General features: G+C 33.9%; 1 protein-coding gene and 1 non-coding gene across 2 annotated transcripts; both read right to left on the reverse strand.

Annotated features, from left to right (window-relative positions):
* Nucleotides 1-3,368: 3,368 nt before the first annotated feature.
* Nucleotides 3,369-3,475, reverse strand: LOC114579405. Its single transcript, XR_003700347.1, has one exon. It is a non-coding gene; the product is annotated as a small nucleolar RNA snoR97 (small nucleolar RNA).
* Nucleotides 3,476-4,330: 855 nt separating this feature from the next.
* Nucleotides 4,331-8,615, reverse strand: LOC110112071. The gene is made up of 2 exons (XM_020844158.2): nucleotides 8,151-8,615; nucleotides 4,331-5,166 (listed from the first exon to the last, which is right to left on the reverse strand). The coding sequence occupies exons 1-2, from the start codon at nucleotides 8,527-8,529 to the stop codon at nucleotides 4,472-4,474; spliced, it is 1,074 nt and encodes a 357-aa protein (XP_020699817.1). The 5' UTR covers nucleotides 8,530-8,615; the 3' UTR covers nucleotides 4,331-4,471.
* Between the last annotated feature and the right edge of the window lie 13,324 nt (nucleotides 8,616-21,939).

Genomic DNA, 21,939 nt, shown 5'->3' on the forward strand with positions numbered 1-21,939 from the left:
TTTAAGAAAAAAAATATTAAACAAGTTATTTTGATATCAAAGGCAAAGCTTTAAAATAAGAAACAAAACACTCTCTTACAAAGGTTTGCACATAAGCCAAAGCTTAGTGATAGATTCACAAAAATACATAAGCTCACTAATTAGATTTTTATGCTATCATGGCATGCTTAAATAATTAACTTAATATCCTAGATATTAATAAGGAATTAATCTATCATTAAAAAGAATTTGCCAATCTTAAACTTGATAGAGTGACCAACAAGCTTCCGAGGCAAGTCCACCACAAGCTAAATTTGCTTGCCTCTAAATTTTTTCTCATACCAAATAAAAGTAGGTGACCTTTCATTCTTTCAATAAGTTATATGGCTAGATTTAGCTATGTATAGTTTAAGGTGTGAGAAAGTGCAATGGAGTTAGTGGTGTGGATGTGAAAGATTTTGAGGAGTTTGGTGGACTGAATGACAAGACAATTCCAGCTTGATCTAATCTAACTTAAAGAAATATAAAAATAACTATCTAACTCATCAAAGAAAAGACAATACTTAAGACTGCCAAGCACCAAACTTATGAAAAGCAATTCTCCATCAAAAATATTTCATTCAACATTTTACAGATAAAAGGTTATTGTATTTGGGACGATCTTCCAAATATGTGATGATTTTGCGATGAATTTGTAATGACTTTCTGGCTAAAGTCAAGGAGACTTCCGGCTAGTAACAAATTTGACAGTGTATCAAATTTGTGATGAATCTATAACTAATTCAGAAAAAAATTGATTGCTAAAAGAATCCATCAACTATATAGTACACCAAGCATTTGTTGCAAATTCATCTTAAATATGTCACATATTTGCAATAGAGCATACCATTTAAGTATGATCACATAAATCTTTGTCATTGTTATAAATATTCATTAATTATCAACAAATATCTCGACAAATAGATCTATAACATTTCTGGAAAAAACACAAAGATATTTCATTATGAATATTATAAGCAACTACATAATCAATACAAAAATACATGTATTTAATATTGAACATTACAATTCCATTCTGAAGTTACGATTGGGCCGGCCTTTTTATTGCTTTCTGAAGCAACTTTCGTAATGAACCGGTTGGGGGCCGGTTCAATCAAACCGGCCACCCCATCCTTTATTAGGCGTTGCGACCCAGGGCGGGTCGCTATTTCGCAATCATAGCAGCGGAACAGAGCGGGCGGAGGACCAAACGTGCGAAGGAGGGATTTCGAGATTTTCTTTTGCCATTTTTTAGCAATCGATCGCGTTGGAGGATAAGAATTGATCATTCCTTTTCATTTCTACCATTAAAGGTGTGCTAATTTGGGAGAATTTCAATGAAAGGGAGGAACGGCCGAGGGAAGAAAGAGAAGAAGGTTAGTTTTTAATTCTTTATTTTCTGTATAAATCATTTCCTAATTCTTCATCTAAGCAATCACCTAAGCAATGGGGGTGTTTCGTTAAAGGCAAAAGAAGAGATTTGAAGAATTCGGAAAAAAAAGGAGAAGGATTTTGAGTTGGAATAATCATCTTTTGTAAGTGATTTTGTTATCATATGTTTCTATTAAATTTTGTAGAATAAATCCCTAAAATTATTTTATGATAATTTTTGAAGAGGAAAGCAAGAAATCAAGTGGTACAAGTTGGGTTCTTCAAGGAATTCAACAATGATAGAATTTTGAGACTGAGGTTGAGACAAGGATCGACGAACTGAAAGATCAAAGTGGGTAAATTATATTGTTTTATAAGTTTATTCATAATTGGAATCTTTTAAAGTAATTGATTAATTGTGTATTTCATAATGGTGAAGATATTATGATTTTATAGTATTATCAATAAATTCATCCATTATAAATGTTTGAAAGTTTATGAAAATGAAAGGTAATACTTATAAATGCATATATATAAGATATGTTATATACAATTATAACAATGAGGATTGAAAAGGAAAAAAAGGGAAAATAGAAAAGAAAAGGAAGTAAAAAGTCATATATGAATGAAAATAAAACAAATGTAGCATAAAAGGAAAAGGTATTGAAAAACTAAAGGAGTTCACCCCCTTATGGTACTGGCTGAGGATGTCGTACTCGTGCACGAAAAAGGAAAAGAAAAATGTCATGGAAATGGAAAAGGTTGTACCTTTGGGTACTTTGAGACGGTGCTCCTGTGCAAATCAAATGAGAAAAGGAAATATAAATGAAATATTAAAGATTTAAATTGTTTTGAAAGAAAATGTCCGGATATGTATAAATTAATGAAATGATAGAATACATATTAATCATTATTTATATTGATTGTTTTAAATAGATACCCATTGAGTTTACTTAGTAAACTCAACCCACGAATTTAAATGTTTCAAGTAAGTACCCAAAAGAAAAGAGATGGCTGAAAGAAAAGATTTCATCTATAGAAGATGACATGCAAATGACAACAGGTAATTTACATTGTATGTTTTAGTGGTTCTTCAATACAAAAGAAGAAGTGGTATAATGTTTAATGAATTCTATGGTCAGAATTTTCGTACCCGCCTCATTAGATTGAGCATCCGGGTCGGGTCATGACAACTTTTAATACAACTTTTTTTTTTTAATTTTTGTACTATTTCTTACTGCTTTTTAAAGTAGCTTTCAGAAACAGTAAGAAAGTCATCCCAAACAAACCCTAATTATCAAATCTTTGTTCACTCCACAACAACATCTAACACTAGTATTTTAACTATCACACATTCAATGACTTCAACACACTTCTGACATCTCTCTTTTTCAAAATGTTGACCTACTCCATAAGATCAACAAAACCCACATAAAAGCTATAACTGTCTCCATATACATTCTATTATTTAACACAAATTCACCTCAATAATGAAATTTACCATATTAACATCAAACTGGTTCTGCCTTTTTAAAGCCAATGCTATACTACTCTCCCATCATTTTATTGTATGACTCATAAATCTAATTTTCTAATATTATAACAATCCTAAATGCATTTGTCCATGACTGACATTTAAAATATGAGAATTTTAAACTATTACCAAACCAAACAAACTATATCTTTTAAGTGCATAATATGAAACCCAACAGATCAATAAGATGATAGATCTCTCTCCTTCCATTTTGAGTGTCACCTTACACTGAAGACTGTTGAAAAGGGATTTCTTCATGAAAAGGCTCATAAAAGACATGTTTCAGCCTAAAGGATCAGTCAGCTCCATCTTTCCACTCTTTTGCAATGTGTTGAAAAGGGATTTCTTCAATAAGATCACCTTATAAACGAGACCAAGAAAAGGGGAATTTCTTATGAAATCATGCAGAAATAAAGCGGTTGTACCAAGGCATGTAAAGCAACAATTATGTTGTGTTGCAATTCAACTCCAAACTCTTGTAAGCAAGCAGAGATGAAGGTGATGACAACACCAAATCTATGAGTTTTTATGCCTCCATGCTCATATTGCAATTTTAGCATGAGGATAGAAAAAACTCAGAGAAGTATAAACGATCAGACTTCCTCAATAAAATGCACAATCTATCATATGAGATAAAAAGTTCAGAATAGGATAATAAGAAGAAATTACTTTTAAAAAAAGAGAAATGACAGACTATTTAAAAAAATAAACAAAATAATGCTTATTCACAAAGCACTCGATCAAACAATTAGGATACTACTGGAGCGGTCATCATGCATGATTGTATGATACTCATCATCATCATTTTTAGCCTTATCCGAACTATTAGGGGGTAATCTTCATTGATCATCAGTGAGTGTTGCATGTTGTCTTAATATGATAATGATTTTTTACAAGAGTATCTACTACCAGTAGCCAGTTTACACTTATTTTTAGATGATTTTTGTAAAAAGGGGCAAGTAATTAAAGAATCACTACAGAATGATGCATATAATAACAATAAATAAATAAATAATACCAATAAAATACGTAAAATGATTCAAAAATGCAATAACGTTCAAACACAAGAATATTTCAGGTATAAATGATCTTGCCCGTTTGATCAATATGTAATCTTACGTGGCATATTAATACGCCTCAAGTAGAGGACTTTGCTGGAACTCAAACAAATGGTGGAGCAATTTTCACAAACGTAAGGCAGCTTCCAAGGAAATAATTGAAGCCAGAGACTAACAAATGGATGAAGCAGGTATAACAATTGAAAATAAGCATGACAAGAAGCTCAGAATTTATGCAAATTTTAAAACTTAAACACGATCATACCAAATTCATTAGGAACCCAATTTGCAAGGAATACAAATTAATCGTCATTAACTACTCTTAGTTTTCAAATATACTGAATAATGATACCTTCACCAAAAAAATGGATATATTATGAACATTAAGAAATCTTTGGGATGTACTGTTTATTCCAAGAAAACCATAGCAATTAAATAGGATACAGAGGAAAATTAAAGAGAAGACAAGAAACTGTCCTAGTAAATTACATCATACTATCATCCATGTCAAGTGTCGATAGCGGATCCACTTTGCAGCAAGATTGATTCCAATAGCTAACGAAGCTAGAAGAAGAGGTAATGGTAGTATTCTGTTGCTTGTGGGGACTTCTGTACCCATAGCATCATTAGAGTACTTAGCATACTGAGCAATAGCAAGGGCCAGGTAGGATGTTATAACAATGCCCCTCACCCATGGCTCCCCCACAGCTGCCAACAAGGCAGCAGATGGCAAAGCAGCAGAAACAGTGTCTCTTTTCTTGATAAACTTTGAGTAGAATAACATACCAAAGAGGAACATCCAGAAAGGTATCTCAGGAATGAAGCCCCTAACAGTCCCAAAACCAACTATTCCAGCCAACGTTAGAAGGTATGGCTGGGCGTTCACAGAGTTAGGGACTGTAGCTTCAGCAATGGCCAATATAGTTGACGTGAAAAAGATTATCCTTGTTAGCTCGGGCACCGGAGCAAAGGCTACAATACTGGCATAAACATACCTTATAGTATAGAGCACAAATTCAATATATCTAATCAAACCAGTAATAGGATCACCAATCAACCGAAACACGTAGGCTAGTGAAAGCTTCAGTAACCAAACAACGGAACTTAAGATAGTTATTGCTGCTTTCTTCCAGTTTGAAAGTTCCCATAAGACAGTCCGCCAGGCATAAACCAGAAAAAACAGTGCTGCAGAAAAGTAAATGGCACAGTGACATGACTAGCCTTTTTAAGAAATTTGTGTATAGAAAATGTAAAAGAAATTCATTAATTTCCAGTTTAAATTTCCATTTTCCTTGCTTATACCTCAATTAGTTACCAGAAAAATCAACTTAGGGTCTCAATGCAAGTCAAATGTTAAATCATGATATTTCCGTGCTGTGTTTGATCTCAAATATTAAACTAAATCCTACTCCAAATTATTATCACTTTTTTTCTAAGATAGGTGACTTTCGAGTGAAATAGGTCATATCGAGGCTTTTCTATCTAAATTAGAAATTCCTGCAACACTGAACATAAGTCTATCCTACACAACTAGCACCTTTATGATTGATAATCAACAATAGCTCAGTTAAATAGCAAAAAATTAAACATTTTCCTAATGCGAGTCACTATGAAGATTTATGTGTCACATATCTATGTCAGACTACATGAGCATACAATACAAACATTTTGCAAAAATACCCAAAAATAGAGAAAATAATAATAATAATGGATTAAATAGAAAACTAGGCAATTGTAGCTTGCCTAAAGCTCCTAGTAATAGAGGAGAAAGGCTTTTGGCAATTATAGGATGCTCACAACTCCTGGTATTTATGGGGAGAAAAAGAGAGACCCAAAGCTTCATTATTTAAACATTTTTTACTGCTTGTTGCCCTAATACTCCGTGATTTCCCTTGGCTGAATTTGAATTTCAGCAAGGTTCAAACTAGAAATTAAGAAGAATTTGATGGAAATACTAAGGAGAAAAGATTTTACTAATAATAGATGAAAGAAATAGCAAGATACAATGGATCATCAATTGGAGATGAGGATCCGGCTCTCCCAAATCTCTAAAAACCGCTAGAGTCCATACAAATCCAAAGAACTCTCCAAATTTTGAAAAAAACATAAAATAACTCAAACCCTAAGTACAAGAATCTACTTAAAGCAAAACAACAAACATCTAAATCCCTAAACAGCCATTTACTTTGAATTTTTCCTCCTAAACCATCTATTAATTTTTTGCATTAAAGAATGGCCCCACCCCCAAAGGGGGTTGAACACTTGTGGAGGGGGAAGGAGTCCGCCTCCTGTAGACATGGACCAGTCTAGGTCTAGCTGGTCTATAATACTCAACATGGGTAGTGGGAATAGAAGGGCACCTAATAGCATATTAAGCACATAATATGTATAAGATCCATAATGACACTAACACATCTTAGTCTATCCCAAAATTTATTTGTATCATTACCCACCCCTTGACAACAACCTTGCTCGAAAGGTCGAGCAAATTGAAAAATAATAATAATAATAATGAAAATGATTGATTTTTGAGCTAGCAGAGCAATGGGCCTAGAAGGAGGGAATGCACTGAAGCTGGTGGTTCCTTTTTATAGAATTATTTTTAACAGGAATGATGAACATTGGAGGCAAATGGCCCTATATGGACCTGTCAAACACAATGGGGATCATCAAGGCATATGACACCATGCAAAGCTAGATCTGGGAGGCATGTTTGAGGAGGAAGCTTATATCAGGATAGGAATTCATGGTTGCTCGATTTGATTCACGGACTACAAGATGAGCGAAAGGGAAATTGACAACGGGTTTAAAGCAATGATACAATTGGCTGTCGTGGAAACAATGAGATAGATAATGTCGGTGCTAGAAGTGAATCTAGTGAGATGAGCAAAGGTGAGAAGAGGATCTAGTGTAGGATAGGTGGAGGCGACCAACAAAGAAAAATACGGATATGGCGATGAGAATCTAGAAGGTGGACAACACCAAAGTCGATAGTTTTGCAGCAAGATCCGAAGAAAAAAGTGGGATCAAGAATATGAGAGTAAATTTGACAGTATTTTGAACTGCAATGGGCTTGATAGGAACACCTGATCCAAATCAAAGCACTGTTTGATATAAACATTTCACAAAAATACAAAGAAAAGGGAGAGAATAATATTTGTAATTCATTAAAATGCATAACTAGACAATTGCAACTTGCTTAAAAGTCTTGGCAACAGGGTTAGGGGTGCACTATGGGTAATTGTAGGATGCCAACAACCCTTTTTTTTATGGTGGTTAGGAGATGGTGACGTTTAATGCACTAATCACCTAGTAAGTCTAAAACTCATAATGACACTAATCCATCCTAATCTACACATTCATTTATTCATATTAGCATGTATGAGTGTATGAATATGTGTCTGCTTCAGTGTGACTGCAAGTCTACAAGTGTGTGGGCATGTGCATCCCATTGCACTAGTAATTGTGTGTCTAAGTGACAATGAGAGTAAGAGAGTGGTGTAGGCGGTGGGTATGGGTGGTTGTGCAGTGGTGTGTGTGGGAGGGGGCATATTTGTGTAAGGGGAGGGAGGGAGGGACCGAGGAAGAAAGACTTGTGTATAATAGGAAGATCTAACAGCAAACTTTGAACAACTTTTAGGCTTCAATTTAAAATGAATTTAGACCGCCATAAGGTTTTGGATAGATTGCCAATATCTGCATAAATATATAGCATCCTACTTTGATGAATGCAATTTAGAACAAAAAGCCATTAAGAAAACATGATGAAAGGAAGATTAAGTAGTTTTTGGACCAGCCATAAAATTGGTATGAAGTTCCCACACAACAGATTAACCATCTCTAGATACAACCAATAGGTTTATCATAAAACGTAGAATTCGCATAACGACTACGTGGTACTGATCAGATTAACAAGTAACCGAGCTACAGTATCTTTTCTTTTTTACCATTCAGATTAAGTTTGAGATTTTGGACATTGAATGCAGCAGGCATGAAATGGGAGCAACTGAAATGAATTGAAAAGATAAAATTCCACATAAAATACATCATCCTGACTGAAAACAAAAAATGACAATGCATCAAAACCAGCATAAACATGTCTAAAATCAGATTACCATAAGTAGGACAATGGATGAACAAGAACAAACATTGTTTCTTAATTAACGTACCAATTGCCCACGGCCACCGGACCGGACGATCAGGTGCCTCCTTGTTGAGGTGGCGGAACCTTTCCGGCATCGTGCTATCCCCTCTAGCCTGCAACTCGGCATCCGCAGCAGTATCTTTCGGCGCGGGTTCTGCTACGCCATTCTGTAGCACGCGGACAAAAAGACACTGACCCCTTGGGTGAAAAACACCAAATGCCCTTCGAGAGGAGACATATGGAAGACGGGAACAGTTAAGGTTGGGAAGACAGAAAGACGACTGTGGTCTTAATAGATGATTAGATGACCTCCAGTTATGGCTTAGGAAGGGACGTACAAGAGATCGGAGAGATGTGGCCATGGTGGGAGAGTTATGAATGCGCGGAGAAAGTGAAGCAGCCATTTTGCATGAGGACACCGAGACGGTAGCTTACACCCGAGCTAGGGTTTTGCTGACTAAAACCCGGGAAGGCAGCTCAGTCTCTTCGACTGCAATTATGATAAATATTTATCAATCTAATAAATAAATTCATATTTATTTATATAATACTCTGATATCTAAATAATATTAAACATATACATATGAAAAATTATATTTTGTTTTAAATGTATTAATATTAATAATATTTTAATATCACATAAAGATTATAGTGGTATATAAATAAATATTAAAATTTAGATATTTATTATATAAATATATAAAAACTTAATAGTGGATATGTAAATTCTTTATAAAATTTATGCTTTCTATAATTTGGTTGGAGGATACTAGTGTAAGTCATATACACATAATATTTTCATACTCATTTTGTAAGTTTTTTTTATTATTCAATAAATTAAATAAATTTTAATACAATAACAACATTAAGCTTTTATCTCACTATATTGGTTAGCTATGAATCATTTTTCTTCATTGTATTGGTAAGAGTCAAATTCTCATTTAAATTTAATTAAAAAAAGGTTATTTCTAATATTTTATAGCCAAGTCTTTTAAGGTCTACCTCTACCTCTCTTAACATATGTCAAATCTAATACATCTAGTCTCCTAACTAGGTCATCAGAAAACCAACATTTTATGTGACCAAGCAATTTAAGGTGACTCTCTCTAATCTTATCTACCACTAGAGCTGCTACAACCTTTTCACGCATATTGCGTCCTGAAAAATTCGCGGCGGTAGAGAGTGATAAAGTTTAACTTCTTAGCGTTGTACGAAGATCCAGCACACAAATAGATGAAAGGAGAGGGAGTAGCATTTATAAGAGACACCAAAGTTTTTACGTGGAAACCCCTGAAAAGGGGAAAAAATCACGTGGCCTAGCCCAGTTTGAATGAATCCATTAGTGTTTGCAATCCATTACAAATGAGGCCCTTCCTTAAGGGGAAGGTCTTAGCTTAATGTAGCAAATATACATCATACATAGTATATTATATGTTAGGAGTGGGAAGAATCAATGTTTCCATGTTTGTTTAAGGTGGCAAAACCTTAGTTGGCGAGCGAAATAGGTCAGAAGAACCGTAGTCAGCGAGCGACATAGGTCAGAAGGATCGTTGTATGGCGATGGAGGTCGGGATGATCGTAGTCAGATGAGAGTGGTTAGGAGGACTGGCGGAAGTCCATCGATGGTCGGCGAACGAGCGAAAGTCTGGCAGCGATCGACGGACGAGCGGAAGTCCGGCAGAGGTCAGCGAAATGGTGGAAGTCCGATGGCGGTTGACGGACTGTTAGAAGTCTGTCGGTGGTTGGGAAGAACTCTGACTATGGTCGGGAGGACCCCCGACGGTGGTCAGGAAAAACTTCGGCGGTGGTCGGCAGGAACTCCGACGGTGGTCTACAGGAACTCTGGCGATGGTCGATAAGAACCCCGGCGGTGGTTGACAGGAGCACCGGCGGTGGTCGACAGGAACACTGGCGGTGGTCGACAGAAACCCCTACGGTGGTCGGCAGGAGCTCCGGCGGTGGTCGGCAGGAACTCCTGCGATGGTTGGTGGCAAGAGAGCTCCCAAATTCCTCCCTTCCTTCTCCTCTTCTCCTCCTCCCTCATGCGAAGAGTTTGGGCTATTTATAGTTTTTTGAGAGTGGCATGGCTTGTAAATATATGGATGATCAAGGTCAAAATGGGAGTGATTTGAATGGACGGCTAATATCGATCCCTTTTTATCATGGACCGTTTATTGGTCAATTGAATGCCTTAATGATCTTAGAATTACATGATCTTGGGCTCGTTGGATTTGTCTCGTCGAGCCGCTCGATTCGAATATAATCATTTCATATTTGGAAACCTTTTGGTAATCCAAATTGTGGTTTGAACCCTTTAACAGCGCTTCAAACCCTTGATTTGGACCCATTCAGGCTCAGATTGAGTCGAATTTGGTGTCATTGGGCTCGTCTTCTCGAGACATTCAGTTCGATTATAAGTTTGTTTAAATTGGAGTTTGGATGGTCTCCGATTTAATTTTCGAAGTTTCCAACTTGATTATGCCTCAAGATTTGTGCCTGATCAAGATAATTTTTTGTGACATATCAACGCATATGATCACTTCGCATTCTAAGGGTAAATCCAATGATTCGCCTAAGCAGCCTCCTCATATCGGCAACACTTAATTATATGTTTCTATTTTAATTACCATTATTCTTCGTCATAAAGCATTACAGGTCTAATCACCTTCTTATAGAATTTTTCCTTAAGTTTGAAGGGTGTTTTTCTATCACACATTAGGTCCAATGCATTTCTCCACTTCAACCATCTAGCTTGAATTCTACTAATAATATCCCCATCTATTTCACCATCACTCTGGACAATAGACTCGAGATATTTAAAATATGTACTCTTATTAATTGCTTGATCAACCAAAGTCAAAATTCCCCCATTAGATTTATTACTATAAAAATTACACTTAATATATTCAATTTTAGATCTACTCAAATGAAGTCCTTTAGACTGTATGGTTGATGTTCATAATTCATGTTTACATTCAACTCCCTCTCTAGTCTTATGACCAAGAAAAATACTATCAGCAAAAGCATGAGCCATGGTACATCCTCCTACAAATGTCTAATAAGAACATCTATGACTAAAGCAAAAAAACATACGGGCATAAAGCTGGTCCTTTATGTAATCTAACTGAAATAGAAAAATATTTAGTCCAACCTCCTTGTGTTTGAACCCAAGTAACAGCTCCTACATACATATCCTTAATGACTTGAGTATATGCATTATTAACCCCTTACCAACACCCCTAATATTCCAAACTAAAGAACTAAACATTAAAAATGTTTTTAAGAGGAAGTATTAGATCTAATGATTCAAGCATCAACATAAGATCCTATTAATTTCTTTTTCTTGTTCTTTTTCTTTTTCTTAGTAAATTCCCAAAAGCCGTAATTTTTTGCTACATTAACTAAATTTATATCCCCTAATTTATCCATGACATTAATAGAAATATTCTCATATGCAAAATTTATTTCTCCCTCCTCCAAGTTAATTTGAGAATGTTCTGAGTGACAAAAGTCCTCTGAATCTCCACTAAGGTCCTCAGAAATAGCCTCCTTATATTTTAAATCTCCTGCCAACTTTTCAACCGAGGAAGAAATAGAAACTAGGAGATTAACACATGGCACCATTTTAGAAACATCAAGAAAAATAAAGGCATCACGGTGAGTACCTTCACCTTCAACATTATTGTTAGTAACAACATTATGTACAAGAGGAGAGTCAGTCCCAAAAATAGGAGAAACTTGAATTAGTGAATTGGAAAAAGCAAAAATGCCTTCAATGGGAATTAAATTAGAAGGAACAAGGTTACATTCAATAGGGAGCTTACAAATGATACTAGTTACATTCTCCATACTTACGTCAGGTAAACCACCATTTTGCATAGGACGAGTTAGAACAACTTAAACAGAGTTGGTATCAGTAATAATTTCCATCTCTTCATTAGATAAACCACTATTTTGCACAAGATGAGTAGGAGCTGCTGTATCAATAATAGATTTAGGTTTAATTGATGAATTCTTCATAAGACTCATGTTTAAATGAAAACATTCACATTTAAAATGAATCAGAGTTTTGCAATAATCACGGAAGGCAGGAAAATCATTCATAATAACTTTTTGGACATAACCAAAATTTTCATGACCTAAATGTTATTAGGATAGTGTTTGGTTATGTCAAGTTTAATCATACTCTAGTGACAGAGGTCTAGCTCCAAAGACAGTCGAATTGTAAGGGGTGACTAAATAAACTTCCCAAACTATAAAGGATTATGAAGAAAAAATGTGGATTAAGCTTTAGGAAGCAGATTTAAATAGGAACAATAGGGGATTCAACATAAATGTTAAAAAGTAGAGACAATTTAATTAGTTTCATGAAATAGTTACACACATAGTAAGATCTATATATGATGATTTGGAAGTAGTCTAGATCATTTTCTAGCTTGATGAGAACATAATGCGAATTTAAAATAGTAACAAAAAAAATCCTAGAAAGCTTGATGTTAAAAAAGAATTAGCTAATTAAGTCCAGTTTAGGACTGCAAAGCAAAATTTACCAACTAGGGCAAACTAGAAAGGGAAATCGTCATAGCCGTAATACCAATCAATATAGAAATCATATAAAGTAACAAATCAAAACATATGTAAAGACTATCAAAACCATGTTAATACAATAAAATCATATAATAGTGTACCCATACTATCTAGGTATTCTATATCATATACTTAGTATTAATACATTGAATCACTAATATTAAATAGTATTAGTATCTAAATCTATAACAATAATAATCTAGTGGTAGGAGAAATAGAATAATGCAATAATAGTAAATCTATGCAGTAATAATAAATCAGTACAATAATAAAAATAATATCTCAATAGCATGCATTTCAGTAGTCATACTAAATAAGTAAGAAGTCATAGTTATCATGATATTTTTCAGGATTATATCACTATCAGTAAAATGTTGGCTAAGTAAACATAGTTGTCACTCTTTGTCCGTTAGCACAATAATCATCTCCTTATAACTCTCATTCAGTATCATATGAATTAGTAGAGAATAGCACTAAACCATAGTATTTAAAGGAAAGCCCGTTGGCCCACCATCCTGTACAGGTCAATCAGTCTCCAACCAACGGGTCAACCAGTCTTTACGTATCTTCTATATATACATTATTATCACAGTATTATAATAATAATAACAATAATCTATTACTCAATCAAACCACATATCCATATTTATTTTAAATGCATTGCAATAAATAAAACATAATTGAGCTTATTTTAGAAAGTGCTAAAATTTCTTAATGGTAGACAACAAAAATCAAACTAATTAGTAGGTTTGAGGGCAAGACAAGTAGCTTTGAGGGCGACCAGTGTGGGGTCGGCGGCGGTCGGCGGCCGGAGAGAAGTCGCCAGCGATTGTCAGTGACCTCGATCGAGTGAAGAGGCGGGCGAAGGCGACGACAGAGCTCGTCCGAAGTGAGAGAAGGGAAAAATAGAAATGAGAAGAGAGGCTCGGGGATATTAATTTTAGGGCTTGTACAGGTGGCCTTCTGAAGGTCCAGGCCGCCGGTAATGAGTTCACTTAACAACAACGATGTAAGCCGCTAGTACACCGCCGGTAATATTTATCACTAGCGGTGTATCCAGCGGTTAAATAACCGCCGCTATTACCGGCGGCCTTACCTTATAAAACCCCTGGTTCAGTCGCTGGTAAAAACCGGCGGCCAAACTGCCGGTGAAACCGCTGATATTATCGGCGGCCATATAACCGCCGGTTAGGCCGCCGGTATTGGGTGTTTTTCCTGTAGTGTAATCAAAAAAATCATATTATCAAAATTTAATAAAATTACTAGATATTGCATACAATAATATTATGAAGCTTTAGTTGAACTAAATAACTATTTTTAAAAGTTAAAACAAATTTTTGAGTAGACAAAACTTGCTGTATTTTCAAAATCACTTAGTAAAAAATGTCAAATAAATACTCACAACATGCATAATCTCAATCTTTATAACATGTTAGTAGAACTATAAATCCTCATAATCATCTTAAAAGGTGCATTGTACCTTAGATATAGCTTGTCGATTCTCTCAAATTTATTGACACCTTTCATAAGGTTGGTTTTAATATAAATAAAGTCGCCAATCTAAAACTCAATCAACCAATGTATCTGGTCATAATATTTATTCTACTTATCATGTGTAGATTTTAACATTTCTATGATCAACTGGATCCTTGTTATAATGTCATCCATAAAGGCTAACCCTATCAGCTGTCTATCTCCCACCTCTTTCAAAGTTAAAAGGAGTCATGCATTTCCTATAGTACAAAGCTTTATAAGGTGATATACCTATGTGGTAATGATAACTATTATTATATATAAAGTCTATCAATGGATTATAATCATCCCTACTACCCCTAAAATCTAGGACACATAATCTCAAAAGATCCTCTGGTACCTGAATAGTTCATTCAGACTGTTTGTCTATCTGTAAATGAAAAGCCATAATTAGTACAACTATGTATACATTCCCTATTGAATACCTCTCTATAATATGGAGGGAAAACCTGCCATCTCAATCATATATAATCTTCTTTGGCACACCTTGCAATATGATAATATCTTTGATATATATATGTATTAATATATCTACTAAATCATTATATTAGATCAAAAAATAATAATCATTCTATTGGTAGAGTCAGCACCATAAAGCTAAGCTAATTATCTTAGCATCATAGTGTTAAAGGAGTTAGCACTGCAAAGCCCAGCCTTTATCTCTATAACATTGCAGTGTCAAATTCCAATGTTGCTAAGTCAAGGGAGCGCCACGAGGACATCACAGCGCTCAATCATCAGTAGTACTATGATGTTATAATTGTAACTATTCAGGCTACAATCTATCAGTGAAGCGACAAGCTATGTTAGCAAGTGCCACAACAGAGGAAACCCTTCAGCGCTGTGGCGTTAGTTTATTTTTATGGGCACCACGGCACAATAATCTCAAGTATCTTTGCACCATAATCTTTTTTTTTTTTTTGTATTTTTCTATAAATAGTCTATTTGTACTGTTAGTAGAGGAGTTCAATCACTTATTTAATTTCAGTCTCTATAATAATTCTCTAATTTTTTCTTAGGAGTGATAACTAAGGGAATTCAAAGAAGTACTAGATACATTCCATTGGAGTGTTTGGCTTGTGCTTGTGGAAGTTATTCTATAAGTTCAAGGAGTGTAGAGGAGATCATTGAACTCATTGAGTGATATCTTTTTTCTATATTTTATTTCTTTTATGCAATTAATGAAAATTAATATGCTCAACTCATTCTTTATGTGTGGCTAAATTTTTTAGTTTTGGATTAATGGTGTAAATAGCATATGAATTATTCATGAATTCTCTTCATCATTAATTTAATGATATTTTCAATATATCAGGTCTTCATTTAATGTACATAATGACTATATGTGTAATTAATATTAGGTATAATATGGATCTTAAGAATGGGAAAGTAGGCACAACCAATAATGTTGAATTGGTATGATGCAAGCATGGACATAATGCTTGTCATGTATCAAATTTATAGAGAAAATTTGTCATAAGGGGTTTTAACAATTATGAGTTTATAGTGGTATTGAGGTTGGAAGGGTTTAATCCATCCTTTGTCTCTTAATGCTTGATTGAGCGGTTGGTGATGCATATGCTCTAAATAACATCAATATAAAAGAGATGCATTAGGAAATATATTTTATTTAGATTCCATCAATCCAAAACAATTTATCTCAACAGTGTTTCATTTTCATTTTTTTATTTGAAATTAAGTGATTGAATCTCCACTAAATCTTATTTTAATTGAGTATGATAATTATTGTGGTTGAAGTAGACTTGACTTGTATTTACAAGCAAATAGTCTTCCTCTTGAGATCGATACTCTACTCTATCACTATGTTATTTGATTTGGCATGTATACTTGCATATATTATATAAAGTTTTTATAATTTTTATGCCAAAAAAAAAAACTAAGCATTATTTAGGGATTGACAATGCCTTAAATTATTTTCATAATTTTTTTAGGTTACTCCACCGCCCCTATCACTCCTCTATATCCTTCTTCAATCCATGCCATCAAAATATTCCCTTTAAATATTCATACATCTTGCTACTTCTTAGATGAATAATATAGCCTAAATAGTGAACCTTATTCAAAATCTCCCACCTTAGATCTCCAAAAGTAGGAACCCGCAATCTATTCATGTAGAAAATTATACAAGAATAAAAAACTCATAGTTCATATTTCTTACCATATATGATCTGATCAATTAACTTCAAATACATTATATCTGACTTCTAAGATTCCTAAATTTTTTTATTATAGAGAATGTTGAATACTCATTAGAGCCAACATATCGGAATCCCAAGCAGAAGAAGAAATCACCTCAAGTTGTAATATCTCTATATCCCATATCAAATAGTCATGAGAAGTAAGTTGTATACATGATATTCCAGAAGGTTTCTTGGTTAGAGCATCTACCACCACATTAGCCTTAATAGGATAATACTAAATAGTTAGATCATAATCTTTGATCAACTTAAGCTATCTCCTTTGCCTCAGGTTTAAATCCTTATATTGAATATATATTTCTAACTTTAATAATAGATTAAAGTATTGCAATTGACACCGTATAAGTAATACCATCAAATTTTCAAAGCAAATATAATAGTAGCTAACTCTAGATTATGCATCAGATAATTCTTATTATATGGCTTCAAATGTCTGGAATCATAAGCTATAACTCTATCATACTGCATCAAAATATACCTCAAATCTCTCAGTGAAGCATCACTAAATATATGAATCCTTATGTACCAAATAGAATACCCTAAATTAGAGTAGAAATTAAGTAATCATTCAATCTCTAAAAACTAGTATCGCACTTCATTGTCTAAATAAAAGGTTTTAACTTTTGAGTTAGTCTCATCAGAGTTGTAGAAATTTGAGAAAATCCCTTCACAAACTTTTGTTAATATCTAACCATACCCCAAAAATTGCATGTCTTAAATATAGTAGTAGGTCTCGACCAATCAGTGACTACCTAAACTTTTTGGGGATCTATAAAGATTCCTGCACTACTTACCACGTGTCCTAGAAAAAAAATAATCCTAAGCTAGAACTCACAGTTAAAGAATTTTACATATAAGTGATGCTACCTCAGAGTCTCCAAAATAATATTCAAATGTCTTGTATGATTTTCCTAAAAAGTAGAATATAATGAAATATCATCTATGAAAATAATTATAAACTATTCTAGAAAATCTTTGAATATTTATTTATAATATCCATAAAGAAGGATGGTGCATTCGTTACACTAGAAGGCATGACAAAAAACTCATAGTGTCCATATCTCATACTGTAAGTTGTTTTCATCACATCAATCTCTCTCACCTTCACCAAATAGTATAAAGATCATAAACCAATCTTTAAAAATATAAAAGATCCAACAAGTTAATCAAATAAACCTTCAATCCATGGAAAAGGATACTTATTCATGATAGTGAATTTATTTAACTTCTTGTAGTCAATGCAAATATGCATCACACTATTCTTTTTCTTCAGTAATAGAAAAGGTGCTCCTTATAGAGACACATTAGGATGAATAAATCCCGTATCAACCAACACCTAAAGTTAAACCTTCACCTACTGAAGCTCCTTAGGTGCAATCTTATATGGAGCTTTTGATATCAGAGTCATGACTAGAAATATATCAATACAATTGAAAATAAAATTTAATAAAAAATTCGATAAAAATTGCATATTTTTGAAAATTCAATAGGCGTAGTATGACATACCTCAAGACAAATAATTTTTTTAACTAGGCCAATTAAAAAAATAGCTCAAAGTCACCTAAAATGGAGCATTTATTTTCTTTCTCTTCCCTCTCTTTTTTCTGTATTTTTTCCTTTTTTCTATTGCTTCTCTGTTGGTCAAAACAAAAAGTCTTGAAAAGAGTTTTAATAATAGCCATTATGACTTTTAGATATGTTTTTTTTAATAAAATATCCAAATAACTTATCAATAATTATACTAATTATTTAAATTCTTTTATGTCTTCAAATATAGTGATAAAAAATTATGAAAAAATATTCATAAATTAGATAAGCATGTCCCAAATACTCTGTTGAAATCAATTTGCAAAATGAATGTCTTACGGTCCAAAAATTCCTACTTGCTCTTACAAGTGTCAATTTCTTAAGATTCACCTAAGCCTAAAAAATATGAAAAAATTAGTGAAACTAAAACAGAATAAAATCTATTTTATGATAAAGATGATTTATGATTTGGACTTACAATGACTCCTGAAATATTTCTTACAGTTGAAGGTCAAAAAACTCTTTAAAAAAAATTAAGTGGTTATTTGGCAACAAGTAGGATTTAACTTTGGTATGATATAGTAAATCCTATAAATTCGGATTTGATAAATCGTGAGGGTATTAAATCCTAAAAGTTGTTTGATATGATAAATGTTAAATCTTGATAAAATTATTTGGAAAAAATTTTTAGCATTTATGACAGTTATGGATTTAAATATGAAGAAGCAGTGTTGAATTACATCAATAAGATAGTTATAAATTCAAGATAATCACATACATAATAATAAATCTTAGATGGGTTCATACAATATAATTGGAAAATCAATAAAGAGTACATGATAAACTAATATTGATCAAGACAAAAATTAAAAACTAATTAATAATACGCTTCCATATCGTAGGGGATTTGATATATCTTGCATGAGAGATAAATTTTATAACGACGATTGATCTAGTTAGCTATCTGAAATCAGAAAATTATTACTACATATAATTTAGATTTAAAGTTAAACATTATACATAGCCCTTTTTTTCTTTCTTCATTAATACATGTTATTTTTGTACTCTAATTAGAATCTTACCACTTTTTTCAAAATATACTCACAATCACTAGAGACAACAACGGCTTGTCATGTATCCTTTTGACTATTCTGAGGCCTCCAACAACCCTATTTCCCTTCATCTCTTTCGATCTCCACCAAGTCCTAACCACATCTCACCCGAGCCTTCCTCACCCTGTAACGAATGCTACCTCTACCTCTCACACCCACAACCCATCAGTGCCGACCCAAATCCCATCTCAGTTGAGTGATCTACCTGATACTCCTGCCTTAACCTGACTGCCTTTAGCTAAATAGGTATATCTTCACCCACCTAAAAGAGGGAATCCCCACATCCACAAGTAGAAATATCACAACATTGTACTCTTATGCTTGAAGATCCTTAATAAATCCAATCTTATTAAAAGTCACAAAGTATCTAAAACAGTCCATTATTATAAGAAAGTGAACTCCTTTCAAAATACATGAGAGTGTAAACTTTAAACCATAAGGTATCCAATAAATGCATGATTCAAGATGACCAACTAGTCCAATGTGCGCCCTAACACGCAAGAAAAAAAAGTATATTATTATTACTGACGAACACAACATCGAAAGATGATCAATGTCCTCTTCATCATATATAGGGCTCATTTTTTCGCTTGAAATAGTTACACCCATACCCAAATTCACAAATGGCTCATTTCGTTGCATGTAAATAGAAAATAGTGATTTTATTTTCTCACATTTCTTTATCATGAAGATGCAATAAATACTTTGAAAAAGCTTGTGGAGTTTACACTATAGGAAAATTGCCAATTACATGCGATTTTTTCTTGCGGTTAGGATTAAATTTCCAGCAGCTTTGAAAACTACCGGCAATTTTTTGGTGAATTATAAACCGTCGGTATAAAACTGCGTAGGAAATGAATTGTGACGGTTAATTTTACTGGCGGCTTTCCAGCAACATAAACAACCGGCAATTTACGCGGTCATAGCACTGGTGATCGCCAGTTAATTATTGACGGCTTACCGGCCATCTCAAACGTCGTTTTTACAAGCACTCCAACCGCCGGTATTTACCAACGGCTATATTAAAAATTTTGACGGTTAAAATAAGCGTCCGGTATCGAAGTTTCCGGCGGCCAAACCGCCGGTTAGCCGTCAGAAACCTGTAACATTTTCAAAAAAAAATTGACAGCCCCCTTCTATTTACTCTAATTTTCATAATAAATGCTTAGAATCCAAAACATATATAACAAGTAAGGGCAATACGCCACTATAATCAACCATCAAAAATGGAGTCCAAAATCAACATATATAACATTCAATAGCAAAACACAATCAACAAATCAAAATCCACAATAAGCAGAACCAAATGTTTAAACAAAGAGAAATGCATATTTTCTACATAAACATAACATGTGAAATCCACAATAAGATGTTCAGAATACACTAAAAAGTTCATCAAACAAATTACTTAACCCAGGCGGCTTGGCCGCTGGTAAAGGCGCTGTAAAAATAGAAAATCAGCAGCCTACCTCGGTGTTATTATACCGTCGATAATTTCGGCGGTGTATTATTAAACACCACAGAATAAACTGCCGGTTAATACTGGCGATCATATAGGGTAATTCCGGTGGTTATATGACCATCAGAATTACTGTCAGCCGGTAAACGCTAATTTTCCTGTAGTGTTAAAATCAATGTTAAAGTCAAATTTTAGGCTTTGTTTGGGACGGCTTTCTTACTGCTTCTTAAAATAACTTTTTAGTTAAAAAATAAAATTTTTATACTAAAAAGCTACTTTAAGAAGCAGTAAGAAAACCATTCGAAACGATGCCTTAATCAACCAAATAATGAATTCCTTTTAAAAACAAGAAGTACTTTAAAAAACAAAATAAGCCTCAACTACAACTGAAAACAAAACAAAGTTTCATACAAGATGAAATTATAACTTATAAGAAATGCTTCAGTAAGCCATTAATTTGTCATCCATTAAATAACTTCAACTTTGAACACGTTAAGAAGCACATTTAAAAGAACATATTTTGTTCATTTTCTCATTCAGTATTGATCACTGAACATAATCATCTACTTTCTCCTTATTGCTATCAATATCATTCCCTACATTTGAACCATGAGAGTCTGCGCTTTGATCAGTGACAGGTTCCTTTGATCTATCTTTATCAATTTTTGGAAGGGCAAGAAACTCAAGAGCAGTTACAACATCTGTAATGAGAGGACGAGTACTTGCCTCTTCCTGAAGACACATTGCTGCCACTGCAAGAGCTTGATATAGACTTTTTATGGGATACTTTTCTTCAAGCAAAGGATCTGCCATCTCTATAAATCTCTTTTTATTTTTGAAAAGTGGTTCTGCCTGCAAAATTTTCAGAAGGCTTTCATTATTGATTTGATAGAAACTACACAATATAATACATGTCTAGTGCCATTAAATAAGATGTGAAGTAACAAAACGGGGAAATTATTAGGTCTAGACATCCAATTAAAATTTGCTACATGGACTGTGTTTTGACTGCGTTTTAGGTGCGCTTTGAATGTGCGTTGACTGTGCTTTGACTCTTCTTTTTTACTGCGTTTTACCTGCACTTTACCTACGCTTTACCTGCACTTTATCTACGCTTTACCTGCGCTTTAGATGCGCTTTACTTAAAATTATGCGGACACGTGTACATTCCACATGTCAATATTTTATTGGTGTCCAGATGTATCTCAATACGTCCGGTGACCGGACCTAATAATTTTCCAACAAAACGTGGAAGGAGCACAATTAGAAAAAGAAAATGAGAAATGAATATACCCATTGGACTAGATTTTGTTCACTTGAAGGCCTGGAGGTGTCGATGACTCTCCTTCCTGTTATTATTTCCAAGAAGACAACACC

This window comes from Dendrobium catenatum, unplaced genomic scaffold (assembly GCF_001605985.2).
Source record: "Dendrobium catenatum unplaced genomic scaffold, ASM160598v2 fragScaff_scaffold_370, whole genome shotgun sequence".
Classification (NCBI taxonomy): domain Eukaryota; kingdom Viridiplantae; phylum Streptophyta; class Magnoliopsida; order Asparagales; family Orchidaceae; genus Dendrobium; species Dendrobium catenatum.